Source organism: Lycium barbarum, chromosome 9 (genome assembly GCF_019175385.1).
Source record: "Lycium barbarum isolate Lr01 chromosome 9, ASM1917538v2, whole genome shotgun sequence".
Classification (NCBI taxonomy): Eukaryota; Viridiplantae; Streptophyta; class Magnoliopsida; order Solanales; family Solanaceae; genus Lycium; species Lycium barbarum.
This window is the reverse complement of record NC_083345.1, coordinates 105,531,308-105,549,222: the sequence shown is the minus strand read 5'-3', so window position 1 is coordinate 105,549,222 and position 17,915 is coordinate 105,531,308. Positions and strand designations below refer to the sequence as shown.

The 17,915-nt window shown below is 37.2% G+C and overlaps 1 protein-coding gene and 1 long non-coding RNA gene across 2 annotated transcripts; one reads left to right on the top strand and one right to left on the bottom strand.

Annotated features, from left to right (window-relative positions):
- Window positions 1-694: 694 nt before the first annotated feature.
- Window positions 695-1,138, top strand: LOC132612116 (uncharacterized). The gene has a single exon (XM_060326453.1). It carries the CDS (start codon window positions 695-697, stop codon window positions 1,136-1,138), a length of 444 nt encoding a protein of 147 aa, XP_060182436.1.
- Window positions 1,139-13,234: 12,096 nt separating this feature from the next.
- On the bottom strand, window positions 13,235-15,458 carry LOC132611429 (uncharacterized). The gene is made up of 3 exons (XR_009571634.1): window positions 15,261-15,458; window positions 14,292-14,357; window positions 13,235-13,351 (listed from the first exon to the last, which is right to left on the bottom strand). It is a non-coding gene; the product is annotated as an uncharacterized LOC132611429 (long non-coding RNA).
- Window positions 15,459-17,915: the final 2,457 nt, after the last annotated feature.

Below are 17,915 nucleotides of genomic sequence, written 5' to 3'. Positions count from 1 at the left end.
GGAATTACCTATCACAGTTAAATTGGAACGCCAACGCGGACTGAATAAGCACACATATACAATAAACAAAAGTTGCAACTCCATGATTTTTGCTAACAACGATCTTGTGCTACATTTGAATTTGGGCAGTTATGTTTCCACTATATATTGATGTAAATCATGAGTATAGCTTTGTGGTTTTTGCTCCATGTAACGATTTGTTGAATTCTAGTACTGGTTTTCTTCTTGGTCCTCACAACCGCATTTGCACCAACTTCTGCTTCCATATCTGCAACAAAATAAAAAAATAATCAACATTCAAACAATTGAAATAAAAAATGAAAACGTGAAGAGAATAGTAGTTGATAGTGTTGACCATATCAGATATGGTTTTATTGTCAGATATGATTTTATATATTCTCTGATTATGCAGAATCACATCCTTAATAATGTGGAAGATATGGCTCGATATTGTGCATGATATGCGCCTAGAATCATGCTTGTAATTATGTACATATTTGTGTATAAATAGTCTATAGTTCATGAATTGTAAATCAGAAAATATATAGAATATTTTTCAATCTCTTATGATTCTTGATTTATCAATAGTTTTCATGGTATCAAGAGCCTAATTTTTACCCCCTGAAATTGTTGTACTTCTTATACTTTGTTGCTATTTGATTTTTGTCATCAAGTTATCTTTTCTGTCTTCCTAATGGGGTCACAGTCTCATGATATTTTGTCTACCAAATTTGATCGAAAAAACTATCCTACATGGAAATTTCATTTTCGTATCTTTGTTCAAGGGAAAAGATTGTTTGGAATGTTGGATGGATCAACAACTGAGCCAAACGAAGATAAGGAAAAACTAGTTTGGCATGCTAACAATGCTCGTGTCATTTCGTGGATCCTCAATTCTGTACATGTAGGTGTTGCACTTAGTCTGCGTCTATTCAATCTGGCATCAGAGATGTGGAAGCATCTCAAAAATTTATATGCTCAATGTAACCATGCTCGTGATTTTGAATTAGAACATACTCTTTCAGAATACAAGCAGGGAGACAAAGACATTCAGAATTATTATTCGGGACTTATGGCGATCTGTTCAGAACAAGACCAAAGTTTTGGAGGAAACCTTTCTTCCACACGTCTCAAATAAGTTATGCTGGAGAAGAAGAAGACTCGAGTCGTTGACTTTGAACCCATTAGAGAAAACATTCTTAACAGAGAAACTGTACCGGACATTGATGTGGTTTTCGGAGAACTCATTCGTGAGGAGACACGCATCAATGCTCAAGCAGCAATGGATTCGTCCTACACAGCTGACACGGTTATGTATGCATCAAAAGGTAATTTCTACACTCAGAATTCGTCTCAAAAGTCTGGACCATAATGCTTTGAGTGCAAAGAGTATGGTCATATTGCGTCACATTGCAAGAAGAGAAATATATGCAATTATTGCAAGAAGCCTGGCCATATAATTATGGAGTGCAATCGACGCCCAAACACGCATCAAACCAAGCACAAAGCTTATATGAGTCGAGCAGAGACTACACCACCATCTGCCTTGGATCCAAAAGCACGTCAAAAGATGATACAAGATTCAGTTGCTGCTGCTCTCCCAGGGGCTATTTTCAATGCTCTCAATGTTGCCTATCCAGGTAAAAAATTAAATAAGAATTCAACAGTTTGGCATATAGATTCAGTTGCTTCTAACTATGATAGGAGATATCCATAATTTAAACTCTTTATCAACTCCATCAGAAAATCATCTTGTTATCACAGCCAATGGTGATACATTACCTGCCTCCGACATTGGAAACGCATCTTGCTTCACTAATGTCCTTTATGTCCCTAAACTCACTGCTAATCTTATTTCAATTGGACAATTGGTGGAGTAAAATTGTCTTGTTCTTTTCTCACGTTTTGGTTGTGTTGTTCAGAATATGGAGACAGGGATGGTGATCGCCAATGGTCGAAACGTTGGGAGACTTTTCCAGTTGTACACGTCTGAAACACCTCACCATGCATATTTTTTGTCTGCCTCTAAAGGCGACATCACTAAAAAATGATTACTTTCGAGCTATGGAAGATCTTGAACGAGTTCAGGCAGAAAAGAATGCTTTGGAGAGAGAGGCTGATCAAACTTTTCAATGACCTTGAGGATCTCCGAAATGAAGTTGATTTCAATACGGAGGTTTTATTTCTTAAAGAAAAGAACGAAGCCCTTCTTTCTACTGAGGTTGATAGGCTCAATAACGAGCTCTCCATGATTGATGAAGAATGGATAGCTGAGCTAACCGATGCTTCCCTGAGCTTCGAACAAAGACTTATGCAGCCCCAAGCCGAGAATTGTCAACTAACCAGCATCATTGCTAAGTTGAAATCTGATCTTGATGCCTCCGTCCGAAAGAACGAAGAAATTTCTACTCAGCTGGATCAAGCTCGTGCTGACTTATCAGCTAAAAAGGCCTTATCCGTTCTAAGGGATAAACACACTAAGTGGAATGTTCATAGGTTTACCCTAGAATAGAGTCGAAATGGCCTTCCGGATTGGGATGCAAAGATCGTTGAGGCCAAAATACTTGAAGCTCAAGCCTACCAACGAATATCTGCTACTGAAAGCTCCGAGGATAATCCTGAGGATTCTAACCCAGAAAACTCAGATGGTGAATCCGAGTGATTACTTATTTAAAATTCCTGCTTTTGCGTATTTTCTCCTCTCTGTTTTTTCTTTGTATTTTACCAGCCTTTTGATCTTTACTATTTTTGTTATCTTACTTAGATATTCTTATGAGACAATCTTCTCGTATTAACTTAACAAAAGTATTTAGCCTTTATTTATGCTTGTAAACAAGCCGTCTCTTATTTACTTCGAGCATGATTCAATTTACTTTTGATTCTGGACGGTATAACGCCTTTTAAAAAAAAGATTCAGATTTCATTCTGACCTTTTTTCATGTAGATAGTCCCTAGCTCAAGACTCGACGTAGTTAATAAAACATTTCGAATAAATTGAATTTCAACACAATCATTCGGAGGAAATAATTCAGATCAACATTTATTCATATTTCATGAATTTTTAGAGAAGATTCATTCGACCTTTATGTCTTTACAAAAAGTTAACATCGAGGCTAAAATTCCTTAGATCTTTCATGAATTTCAACAAAATCATTCGGAGGAAATAATTTGGATCAACATTTATTCATATTTCATGAATTTTCAGACAAGGTTCATTTGAACTTTATGTATTTACAAAAAGTTAACATTGGAGCTAAGATTCCTTCGATCTTTCATTCCCCTTGCACTTTGAAAAAAAAAAAAAACTAAACTTCAAAAACTACACACTTTACGCTTCTATCCGAGGGTATTCCCCCTAGTATTTGTGTTTGAAGTATGAAAATTCAAATGCTATGATAAACTGTCAATTGCCGTACAGTCCCGAGTTTATCTTGATAGTAGCACACTTTACATTGTTGCCTCATTAAAAACCTTGCTGGGAAAACCCTTTTTGGGACAAAAATCGGTATAAGGGAAAAAGAGTGCAATGCGTGTTTTCAGTTCTTGGATTGCCTTCTGCTTATGTGGATTTACTCCGAGTTTTCATCTTTCTTCCTACAAAAACTCGAAAAAAAACACCTCACAATTTACTTATTAAATAATCATAAATCATACCTTTTCTTTTCTTCAACAATAATACCGTTTCAGATGACTGATATTCCAATTGTTCAGCAACTTACGACTATTTGCATCTTCCAACTGATATGAGCCCTTATCTATGATTCCTGATACTTTATACGGTCCTTCCCAATTTGGACCTAACTTTCCTTCGTTGGGATTTTTAGTATTCAGAGTTACTTTTTGGAGGATCAAGTCTCCCACTTGAAAGTGTCTAAGATTTCTCCGTCGATTATAATATTTCTCCATTCTTTGCTTTTCAGCTACAACTTGTAGGAATTCTTTCTCTCGGTGCTCCTCCATTAAATCTAGCTTTACTGCCATAGCTTTGTTATTTGATTCTTCGGTGGCATGAGTGAACCTTAAACTGGGTTCACCTACTTCGACCGGAATCAACGCCTCCGTCCCTACACCAGAGAAAACGGAGCCTCTCTAGGTCTAGTCTTCAGTGTGGTTCTGTATGCCCACAATACTTCTGGTAAAGTTTCTCTTCATTTGCCTTTTGCTGAATCCAACCTTTTTTTCAAATTTTGAATGATCGTTTTGTTCGTCGTCTCAGCCTGACCATTTGCGCTAGGATGATATGAAGTAGACACAATCCTTTTAATTTTGAGTCTTTCAAGGAATTCTGTGACTTTTCTACGAATAAACTATGGCCCATTGTAGCAACTTGACCTGGAGCTGCAGGAAATGGCCCCACAATGTCCATTCCACATTTCATGAAAGGCCAGAGTGAGACGACCGGATGCAATAATTCCGCCGGTTGGTGGATCAAGTGAGCATGCCTTTGACATTCGTCACACTTTTGGACGAAATTCTTGGCGTCCTCCTTCATCGTCGACCAATAGTACCCGGCTCTAATTAGCTTTAGTACTAATAATTCTGCCCCGGATTGATTTCCACAATGCCCCTCATGCACTTCATGCATTACATAATCAGTTTCTCCAGAACCCAAACATCTTGCCAAAGGACCATAAAATGATCTCCGGTATAATTGACTGTCAACTATGCAATATCTGGAAGCCTTTGTATGAAGTGCTCTTGATTCCTTCGGATCAATTGAAAGTTTACCATCCTTCAAATAATCGACATATTTGTTTCGCCAGTCCCAGGTCAAGTTTGCGAAATTTATTTCTCCGTGGCAGTTATCTATGGCTGAATTTAAGAGCTGCACCACTTTACCGAAACCTACACCTTCAACATCCACTGATGATCCTAAATTTGCCAAGGCATCTGCCTCGCTATTTTGCTCTCGGATCACATGCTTTATTTTGCACTCCTTAAACCGACGCATTAATACTTGGATTCTATCCAAGTACTTCTGCATCCTTTCTTCTTTTGCATCAAAGATCCCATTAACTTGATCCACTACCAAGAGCGAATCACACTTGGCTTCGACTGACGTAGCTCTTAAGCTTTTTGTCAATTCCAAACCTGCAATCACAACGTCATACTTGGCTTCATTGTTAGTAAATTTCATATTTCTTATTGCCTGTCTAATAACTTCACCCGTAGGTGTTCTAAGCACAATTCCTAGTCCGGACCCTTTTGCGTTGGATGCACCATTAGTAAATAATAAGGTCCAAACTCCAGATATAGCCCTAGAAGCTAATACAAGCTCCTTTTAAACTTCCGGAAACAAACCTAGAGTGAAATCAGCTATAAAATCGGCTAAAACTTAGGATTTTATTGCCGTACTAGGCTTCTATTCTATATCAAACCCGCTAATTTCTACAGCCCATTTGGCCAACCTACCCAACAGCTCAGGTTTATGCATTATGTTTCTCAAGGGATAGGTTGTTACAACACATTGGAAATATGGTCTTAACTTTCTAGCCGGAGTTATAATACCATAGCCAATTTTTCTAGATGGGGGTATGATGAGGCCAATGTGTACAGATTTTTCTACTCGTACTCTGTCAAATTATAGTAAAGTTTAAGATATCGTCCCACAGAGATTGGAACCACCTATGTTACAGATTTCTATTATCTTTGTTACTATTTGAGAGAATCAAATTGATGAAAGGTGAGTTTTTGAAATTAAAATTACTTAAATTAAAAACAAATCACTTCCGGAAAAGTTATCTATAAAAAGAGTTGGGAACTGCTGAATTCACTTGATATATTTTTACGATAAAATCTCGGTTTCTACATGCATTTCTCTAAGGAATAATTGCTTATTACTAATACAATTATATTTTCACACTAAGAAATAAATAATTAATTAACACTCCGTGAGGTTATGTCAATTAATTGCTTTAAAACTAGTGATGATTAAACTGAAATATTTTCTTGCTTGAATTAAGCTACTGGAGTAAAGACCTCTTGCGATTAGCCTTTAAATCAATAAATTTATTTGAGTCAATTCCTCCGTGAGAATTAGGATTGGAAGAAATAAGATAAAGATTTGGAATAATAATACTAAAAATTACTCTCACTCTGCTATTTTACTCATTGGTTATTATATATTAATTTTGCTCCGCGAGAATTACAAAATTAATATAAGAATAACTTAGAGATAAAATATGTAGACGTGATATTAATGAATTGAAATTATCATTCCAGCACAGTTTGAAATATAAATAAAAAATTTCAAGCCAAGAACATATAAAAACTAAGATAGTATTATGAATATATCAAGCTTCCTCAACTATCCCAACAGAAAGAAATTACTCCATTATGGAGTAAAAAAAAAACTAAAAAAAAATAGAAAATGGTATCCCACAAAGACAAAAAGAAGAGAAATGGATCAAGACTAATTCTTGTATCTTGCTAAATTTGGATGCCCTTTGTCTTCAGAGTAGCTTGCTACTTATAGAAAGGGATGCCTGACTTTTCTCCATAGACGCGTCTATGGAAGTCATAGATGCGATTGTGGTGACGGACGCATCTGTTGATGCCATAGATGCGATTATGGTGACGGACGCATCTGTCAATGTCACAGATGCGATTGTGGTGACAGACGCGTCTGCGGATGCCATAGATGTGACTGTAAATATCACGGATGTGTCTACGGAGTTGTAGATGCATAAGTGGTTCTTTTCTTTTCTTTGGCAATTTGTTCCTTCTCTTTATTTCTCTTGTATTCTTTTTCCTGCAATATTTGTTAGAAGATATGGGGGAATATGATAGTATTATTCATGTTTTATTTATAAATCTTATTTTTTATATTCAAAATTACATGACTAATTTATATCCATCAGTACCTAGTTTCTGCGCTAGCCAGCATTCTACTTACATAATAAATTGGGGATTGCATACTTGGTCCTCTCAGACTAACACAACACTTACAACAACCTCTGAAATGGCCAAGTATAAAAAAACTGTTCATCCGCTTTTGGTTTATGCAGCAATGGCGGACTCAAAAGGTACTTCTTCAGATCTCTCAATGCTTGTTGGCATTCCCGAGTCCAGTCGAAATTCTTTTTTTTTTTATGTGTGAAAAGAAATTGTGACATTTTTCCGAGGACCTGGAAATGAACCGGCTTAAGGCTGCTACTCTTCCGGTAAGACTTTGTACCGTTTTCACATCCCCAATGACTTCTGGAATTTCTTCAATAGCCTTAATTTTATTCGGATTTATTTCAATCCCTCTGTTTGACACCAGAAAACCTTGGAACTTGCCCGAGCCTACCCCAAAAGCGCATTTCTCTGGATTTAGTTTCATGTTGTATTTTCGGAGGACATCAAATGTTTCCTGCAAATGCTTAAGATGGTCTCAAGTTTCCAGGGACTTAACCAACATATCGTCTATATAAACTTCCATCGTATTACCGTTTTTCTTTTCAAACATGCGATTTACTAAACGTTGATATGTTGCTCCAGTATTTTTTAAACCAAATGGCATTTTACTATAACAATATGTTCCATACTTGGTAATAAAAGAAGTTTTCTCTTGATACTCTGGGGTCATCCTTATTTCGTTGTACCCGGAGTAGGCGTCAAGAAAACTTAACATCTCATGCCTTTCCGTAGCGTCGATCATACGATCCATATGAGGCAAAGGAAAAGAATCCTTTGGGCAAGCTTTTTTAAATCTTTGAAATCTATATACATGCTAAATTTATTGCCTTTTTTAGGTACTACTACCACATTTGCCAACCATTCAGGATATTCAACTTCTCGAATAGAACCAATATTTAATAATTTGGTTACCTCTTCTTTAACAAATCTATTTTTTTACCTTTACAATGGGTCGCCGTTTTTGCTTTACCGGTGGAAAACTTGGGTCCAGGCTTAACTTATAAGTTGTGATTTCCGATGGTATACCTGTTATGTCTAAATGGGACCATGCAAAATAATCTGCGTAAATTTAAGAAATTCAATAAATTTAGCCCTGAGCTCCATAGTCAATCGGTGCCTAGGTATACCTTCCTTTCGGACCATTGGATTAATAAGACCACTTGCTCGAGTTCCACTATGGTTGATTGGTTGCATCTGAATCGTCAGGCACCACAAATGATCTGGGAACTCGATATAAATACTCTTCTTCTTCTAAATCTTCAATTTCACCCTCCAACTTCTCCGACTTTGAAGTGATTCATGTTTCCTCCGATTTTCTGCAATTACATCCTCCATTTTTTTATAATTTGTATTTTTCCAACATTTTCTTACTCTTTCTGTCTTTTCCTTTTTCCAAGTTTCCTTTAATGGCAACAATCTCCTCAGCCGCTGGTTGATCCCCTCGGATCTCTTTGATTCCTTCCGGAGTTGGAAACTTTAGCGTCATATGCAAAGTTGATGGAACATTCTTCATATCGTGTATCCATGGCCTACCAAATAACGCGTTGTATCTCATCAACCCATCTATGACATGAAACTTCGTCAATCGGACCGTCCCTGTTGCATCAACCGGTAGGATGATTTCTCCTTTCGTAGTCTCACTCGCCATGTTAAAACCATTCAAAACTCGAACTGCCGGAACAATTTGATAGAGTAGAGCCATTTGTTCTACCACCCTCCATTGGATGATATTGGCCGAGCTACGTGGATCAATTAAAATAAGTTTAACAGGGAATTTATTAATATTAACAGAAATTACCAGCGCGAAATTTGTGGATGGACAATATCCTTAGTGTCCTCGTGGTTAAATGTGATCGCTTCGTTGCGTAAATAATCCCTAGATCTTTTCTCTCGAGTCACTGACACCTTGGTTTTCTTTGACGCCATGATAGTTGCTTTTGCCATGTCGGTTAATAACATGCTGAGGATTGACTGGTTCCACCGGTTTATTTGTATCTTTATTTTTGCCATAATTTTCCTTGGCACGCTCACTTAAGAATTCCCTTAAGTGACCCTCCTTCAGTAACCGGGCTGCCTCATCCCTCAAGTGAGGACAATCCTCTATCTGATGACCATGCATTTGATGAAATGCACAAATCAATCTCCCATCCCTCAAATTAGGATCTGTCTGGATATCCTTCGAAAATTTAGCACCTTCTATACGTCGAATCGCTAACATTAATTCTACCGCATCTATGCAGAAATTATACTCGGACAGGCTGGGACTATCAACATGATTAGCAAAGGAAGTCCCAGCGGCATTTTTATCTTACAATCCTTTGCTTGAAGGTCTGCGATCACAACGCCTGTCACCACCGCTTCTATCGGATGATAAAGATCGATTATTTTGTCTTCGATCCGATCAGAAATTCGATCGTTCCTAAGTTTCATTGGGTTGATATCTATCCTTTAACGCCTTCAAGTATGAATCTATTATTCTTTTAGACTTTTGTTAATCTTTTAGACTTTTCTCATCCCTTAACTCTTCCTGCAACCACAACTGGAAGCTCAGACTGATCATTAATTCATTTTCTATCCGTATCTTTGATTCATACCGGTTGTGCACATCTGCCCATGTAACTACTGGATATTCCAACAAATTTTCCTTCAATTTCAGCAACGCAATAGAACTCATTGGGTTGAAGCCCTTAATGAAAGCTTCTGCTGCCCATTCATCTGGTACTGCGGGGAGGAGCATTCGTTCCTTTTGAAATCTTGTCACGAATTCCCGCAGCAATTTGTCATCCTTCTGGGCTATTCTGAATATGTCGGCCTTCCTTGCTTGCACCTTTTTCGCTCCGGCATGAGCCTTGATGAACACATCTGCAAGCGAGCAAAAGACGTAATAGAATGTTCGGGTAAGTGATGATACCAAGTCATAGCTCCTTTGGCCAATGTTTCACCGAATTTTTTGAGCATAACCGACTCAATTTCATCAGGCTGCATGTTGTTGCCTTTGATTAAACACGTATATGCCGTCACATGTTCCTGTGCATCTATAGTCCTATCATAGTTTGGGAGGTCTGGCATCTTAAATCATTTCAGGATCAGCTTTGGAGCAGCACTTGGTGGGAATGGCAATTGAACATTTTTCTTGGAATCTGGAGCCTTCAAAATTAGCGGTGCTCCAGGTATCTGGTCCACTCGTGAATTGAAAATATCCACTTTCTTTTCATTCTTCTCCATTCGATTAGTGAGATCTTTGAGCAATTTCAAGATCTCTGAGATTCATTCGATTCCGAATCTTTGCCGTTCCCATCACCCCGACCTTCGGTACGAGCCTCAACATCCTTATTTGACACAGTCATCCCGTTATCTTGTAACTGATTAATTGCTTGTTGTTGCTTATCCAACATGTCTAATATTTTGTCCAGATCAGTCCTGGCCACTCGCACCACGTTCTCTGCTTCATCCTCATTGCTGTTTCTTCTGGACCCTTAAGGTGAAACAATCTGTTCATTCCTAGTTTCACCAATGACTGGATCAAGAGCCGGCACCTCGTTATTGCTGATAGCGTTGTTGTTGTTAGGATCGTTGTGATCATGGTTCCCTGACATTCCTGATAAAATCCTGATTACAAGAAAACTTCAAATAACATAAGTGAGATTTGAACAAACCACTACTATTATCCTTAGCCCCACAGTGGGCGCCAAACTGTTTACCCCTGAAAAGGGTACAATTAAATTTGTACGCGGTTTAAAGGATATGTGATTTAATTTTCCAAAGTTAGTGTATAAATATGCAGTAATTAGTATGAAATATTGAAAAGATAAGGTTAAAACAAAGAACAAAACTTGGCCTCTGTGAGCTTTCAGACTGAATTCCGTGAAAAGGAATGCCTCCGACTAATATTCAAGCCATTAGCCCAAAACCATTCTCAATAATGACTAATAAAGGACCTTAAATGCCATTTTGAATGCCAATCGTAACGTCTACACTGAATCTGGTCCGGTTGAATAACGGTTGCAAGACGTGATATCCTTATTTAATGCGCTTATCGGGCTACCACTTCGGAGTGAATTTGCTACGCTGGATTTGCCTCAGGTAAAATCGTAATCCTCTTCTTGGGTTCGCTGAAATGACTCGACGCTTCCTATTCTAATCGCCACGTGTTTTGCTAGCTAGACGCCACGTGCAAAGCTGCATTTTACCACGTATACAATACCAACACTCTGTAACAACACCGAGCCAACCGTTTATATGCAGTGTTATTTATAAGAGAGTTGGAGTCGCTCTGCAAGTTTTGACCATTCATCTAAATGAAGGCGGAGTTTCATTTCTTGATAATTTTGACTATGGGTTGAGGTGATTTTTATTTCTCTCTCTTCATCTTTTTCTTCCTCGAAACAAATAAAATTAATGGCAAATTTTCATATTATCCAAAACAATGAAAACTCTGCATATGAATTTGGTGGATTTTCGCGGTACCAAATATATTTTAGGCACCGGAAGTATGAAGTCTAGACGAAGGCCATTATAACATTTATTGATCAAAGATATACATTAAGATTAAAAATCCAGTTGATGCTTAATTCGATTCCATCTTTTATAAGTGTTCAAACCTATTATACCTTTTTAATGTTTTATTCTATATTATCTTAAAAAAAATCAAATTGATCAATTTTATTAAGTTCACCTTTGATTATTATATGATAATTATTATTTTTTTAGTATAAGAAAATTGAGAAGATAAGGTAACGAAAAAGAGATGAAAGTTAAAGTTTGTTTTATGCTATCAACGACCTAAACCAGTTTCACTTAATTACTCAAATTTCCACTTCATTTTATATAAAATGTATCTTGCTAAACTAACAATCTTTTTAGAAGTGTAAGTTAAATATACTTTTCACAATAATGGTTTTTCCTTTGCACTATAGACCCCTATTTGTATAGGGTATATTCTATAAAGGTTATATTTTTCATTATCTAATTTTCATTTTTGTTTATGTAAAATTTTACATTTATATATTTTGAAAATTGTAGATGTACTTCAATTGACTTATATAAATATTGATATCTTCAATTTCGTAGGGAATGCACTTACTTACCTGCTAAGTATGAACCTTTTCGAGTCTTTATTTTTCGCTTTTTCTTAGGATCCTTTGTTACCTTGTTTGTCTATGGAAGTGGAGAGTTAGAATGTTACATGTATCTTCCGTCTTCTTTATAGGAATTAAGGTAAATTTACCTTTTTTTGTCTTTTCAATTGTTATAAAATAGTACTTTTGCATTAATCTTTGAGATGCTATTCGAAAATATTGTCAGAGAGCTATTATCAAGTAAGACTATATCAGACATGAATTCTAAATTTACATATATTGCATCTTTAGTGATTTTTATAGTATGTGCTATTTTATGACCATGAGTTTAAGAATTGTATTTTCTTTATTAGTTATTGTTCAATTAATATCGTCAAGAGAAAAAAGAAGTATTAATCACCACTTTATGTATTAGGAAGTGTTACGACAAATAAGTCAACCCCTTACTACATCGATTATGAAATAATATTTTAGTTTTTCTTCTCGACCGCGTGAAGCGCGAACATATTCACTAGTTAAAGTATAATTTTGTGCTATGATTGCTCCAATTAAGACCAATGTTGTGGCTATTACTGAAAAGGGTATTGTTATTTTTGGGGGAATAATGTCACGACCCAAGCCGATGAGCCGTGACGAGAGCCTGGCCCCTATTGGCCAGACACCCCTACTCTTGCTTAGCTATCACAGAACAATAGGGTGGACCATATCTGACTCATAACTGAACTATGCTGACTCTGTAAGAACAACATCAAGAGCTATATATCAAGAACTCACAACCACTTGTGTATATACATACTGGAAAGAACAGTGCAAGCCGACTAGGCCGCTACATATGCTGCATAACAAAGAATAGGAGCCGACAAGGCTACACAACATCCCAACTACATACAGCTGTCTACAGACCTCTAATAGAATAGAAGGCTATAGAGACCTATATACATATGTCAAAATAACATACCAAGAATGAACTGCAGCTTCGAACCAAGTGGAGCGCACCGACTACCGCTGAATGGAAGTCTTACTGAGCTAGACCACCTGTCCTGTCACGACCCAACCCCGTAGGCCGTGACTAGTGCCCGATCTGGGCACCCAAACACATCAATCAAATGCTATATCAAATTTTATCAAACGCATTCAAGTATATAGCAGAAGCCGACAAGGCGGTGTTTCAAATTTAGATAATTTCCAGAAAAATTTCGGCAGAGTTTCCTTTGTTTTAGAGACTATCCAAATTAACCCTGCGCACAGATAATATATATGAATGCACTAACAAATATATATACCAAAAATATAAGCTCCGGAATGAGAGGAGCACTCCGAATAGCAGAAGGGGGTGTCTTAAACAGGTGGATCACCAGGCTGTGCGTCTGTACCTGCGGGCATGAAACGCAGCCCCCGGAGGAGGGGGTCAGTACGAAATATGTACTGAGTATGCAAAGCAGAAGGTAAAGAAATAAATCTTGAACAGTAATCGAACCAGAAGTATGGAAAATAATACATATCCAAAAATATCAAAATGTTTATTTCCAAAGTATACATTATGCATAGGGCACAGGAAAATATGGTCGCCCGCCTGTCAATGGCGCCATAACACAGCATAACACCAGAAAGTTTCAAATCTCCGAATCCCCGGCACACATCACAACACAGCATAATGCCAATCACCGCATAACGCCAAACATATATGGAACCCGGCCCTCGAGCGAGGAGCTCGGTGAACCATAAACACAGCATAACACCGGAATGTATCATAATACGCACGACAACCGAACCGGCCCGGGAACCGGCGAACGATATCATAGGGCACGAGCGGAGTAGTGAGGAATCATATGCATAAAATCATTATCATAAATCCAAAAGATAAGTAAAATGGTCATATTTGAAATCGGAATAATAATTACAACATTTTCTTCCCAAAGTTACCGAAATTGCATAAGGGCGTCGCGGGACCCACGGACGAGTATAGACCCGAACTGAGCCCGCCTATGAAAAACATACTCATTTTATATCATACAAACTCCTACGAAAATTTCAAAGCAATCCGAGCTTTCCTGAGGAAGTTATGGGCGTTTGAACTTTTGGAATCGCTAAAGAACAAGCTTTGAAACCAAAAATCAACTTTCATGAAATCTTTACAAATTATAAACTCCAAGGATAAAAGGATCAATGTTATGGCATATGCGCCCAAGAATACCAAGGAAACAAATACGAATCATAGACAAGCTCGGATTTGCGAGAATAGAGTTTCCTAGAGGCTCGTATCATGGCCTACTTTAACTAAGGCATGCCAAAAAGAAAGGTTACTTCACATACCTCAAACGCTCTCCAATATGATCCAACTCAAGCTAAGTCCAAACTATGATTCGGGCTGCCCACGATCTAAAAATAAGCCATAAAATGTCAAACATCAGCTAAAGACTTATTGGGCAATAAATTCCGATTTCGCCCTAAATTCTACAGAAATTCGGACAGCATTTCCCTTGTAAATAGGCTACCCCGAGAATTTAACTCGGCCATATCAATCAACAACAACCACAACAACCAACCTAACAACATTAATAATTAATCCGAAAGGTAATTCAATAATAATAGCTCTCTTGCCATCATTTATCAACTTTCATAAATTCAATTCGACGACTTACCTTCAAGCCAAAATCGACGCTTATATGTTCACATACTAACCCGAACCCATACCCAAAACATTTCAAGACATTCTAAGAAATTTATACAACTTTTCCAACAACCCAAAGTTTTCCTCCAATTCAGCCGAAAACAGCCCCCTAACGGAGAACCTCAATTCAATTTATTCCTCATTTTCAAACCATGATTTGTATCCACAATTCACATTCTAACAATGCTATTATCATCAATATACCAATCACATTAGATGCACAAAAATCTCCAAATCAGTCCGCAACAATCACAATATCAATTTGAGCCATTAAGCATTCATTTCCAACATAGAATTCACAACGACGACGACTAAAACATTAAGCGATATCGATTCGTTTATTGTCATATAATATGACCCATTTCGACCAACACTGCACATATACATAAATGGAAAATTTCAATCGTTCTTCACCTTACCATGATCATAATATACTAATTAAACATTGATTCATCACTTCAATATAATACAACACACACACACACTACACGGCTAGAACACCACACCCACAACTCACTTCCCACATTCCATATTTTATGATTTTCCTCCATTATAACATACTACAACAAGCATACAACCTTCACAATACATAAAACGTAATGAATGCTTACCTTTCTTCTTCAACTTTCCAATAGCCTAGGGTTTCCAAAAGGTGAGAAATAATGGATTGATCGCTCCAACGATGCTTCCACGCTACTTAGGGACCTCAAAATAATGGGTTTACATCAACAAAATAATTTTAGAAGGACAAGAAATGGAAGGTGATTTTTGCTATGGCTGGCCGTGAGCCTCTAATGGGGGTTTCCAGCTTTTGCTCCTTTTTCTAAGTGTGGATGAAATGGAAATAAAGGCTAGAGGTCATCTTTTATCACTTAAGTGAAATGTACAATTCCCTTGGCCCACCTTAATGTGTTGTCCCAATTAAAAGATGACACAAAATTGTGTGGGGTCCCTTTCCCATCATACACGGCCAACATGGAAAAATGGATGATTTTCAACTTCCAATTTTTATCACTTTTGGTCCCAAATTTTCCTAATTATTCCATACCAATAAATTCATGCACAACTTATATCTCAAAATAAAATCGAAGGTCGAGAATCCCGACTTTGTATCCCAAAATAATTTTGTCCTTAGCTTATCATAAATAAATCTGGATTATTCCACTGTACAAAAATACGGGTTCTAACATGTCCGTCTACCTGAACCTACGGGCATGAACGCAGCCCCCCGAGCAATAGGGGAATCAGTATGAAAAATGTACTGAGTATGTAAGGCATAAGAATAACAAGTACATAAGAATTATGAAAGATATCTGAAACATGAAAGCTAATCTCAATATCTGAAAGTGCCTCTGTGGCGTATGATATGCATGCTCTCTTTAAAAATCATATACATATATATACTGTTAGTGCTGAGGAACGTACAGCCCAATCCATAAATGTTAGTGCTGAGGAACGTACAGCCTGATCCATATATCATGTCATCCAGCGTCCGGGGTAATATCATAATCTGCCCACTGCAGTGGTGTGCACATCTATGTGCCTGCCCGACGGACTATAGCGCGACGCGGTGTGAGAAATAGCTATACATATATATAAATGCATGAAGGACTCATGAAAGAATATCTTTGAAAGCCGTAGATATGAAATACATGAGGTCAATAAACAATGAATCCTATACCATCTAGGAGTAGAGTCTTTGGAACTCACTTGCTTACGTCTTTCGTTCATATGATAAGGATCATGCCAAAAGAATAGAAGGGACAACCTTAGCATACCTTGAAGCGTATCTAGTCGTCCAATGTCTACTTCACGAACTCGTAAGTCTACAATCAATATAACATAGGCCACAATTAGACCCTTTACAACACTTACTATTCGATTCAAATATAAAAGGAACTTAACGAATTGCGGACAACATCTCCTTTGTAAACTTAACAATCCTTCAACTTCCAATTCAATCCAACATCAACAACAATACCAAAAATAACAATATCAATACTTACATATCAAAATAAAATCAAATCTATTCCAAATCATCTCTCAAAACAGCCCTTGATCCTAACTTTACCCTTATTCAACTTACCACTTCCATAACTATTTTTCCTTTACTTAAAACCACTAAAACTCTTGATAGTTAACTTAAACACAAAGGTAGGAATCATATACATACCTTGAGGAGTCTAGGATTCCAAGAATTAAACTTCAACTCCAATTCCTAAGCTCAACAACTTCAATGGAACCCAAGGAACAACTTTCCCTTCACAAGCTCGGGTTTACGGGGCTCGGATCTTACTAAATCTTCACTAATATGATGGAAAATGTTGAGAGGAAATATTTTAGGGTTTTCTCTGATTTGGGGATTGAAAATAATGAGTATAAAACGTGAGGGCTAAATATATAGGCGAAACTAGAAATTTCCAGCGGTGCGGGTTGACGGATGGGTCGACGGCTCGTCGACGTGCTCCATCGACTTGCCACCTGAAAGTTCAGAGGCGGCGGCTCATCGACGGCATACAACGATGGCTCGTCGATGTGTCGACGGCCCGTCGAAGGCTACTGGTTTCTGCAGACTTTCCTGAGTCGCTCCGACTCGCGTCGATTCGTTTCGTTTAACTTCTATTCCTATCGTATTGCATGAAACACATACTAGTACTTCGGTATACGTGAGGTAAGGTACTTAATATCTCAAAAACTCGGGTGCGGATCTCCATACTAAGGGTATAAACTAACAATAAACCACAGACTTTCTTGCGACGAAAACGAGAGGTTTAACAAATAATAATTTGGGGAACTTTCATTAATACAAGATATATAATAGTTAATTACACAATCTACAACTAATTTAGATAATACAAATTGTGCAACTTAAAGCTAAAAACCAGTAGATTATTGCTATGAATAAAAAGCTAAAAATAAAGAGATTTCCTAAACTAGTGATGACATAATTAAAGGCATATAAAAGCACAATAATTGCTTACCTAAAAAAGCGATAGCACAATTACTAGCAAGCTAATTCATGAATTTTAACCAAAAAATATGCTAATTCATGAACAAGTATATATTCATATATTAGGAATATTATAATGTTATATATTATATACACAAAAGTTGTTATCATATTATATACTATATACAATCAAACCTCTCTATAGTGGCAGCGTTTGTCCGAAAATTTCATGGCTGCTATAGTGATGTGGTGTTATGCATGTATACTGGTATTCGATATTTAGATCTCATTTAGTTGTAATAAATAAAAGTACGCA

Excerpts from the sequence above, each read along its gene's own strand:
- LOC132612116 (XM_060326453.1), top strand. The coding sequence starts at position 695 with ATGGGGTCACAGTCTCATGATATTTTGTCTACCAAATTTGATCGAAAA.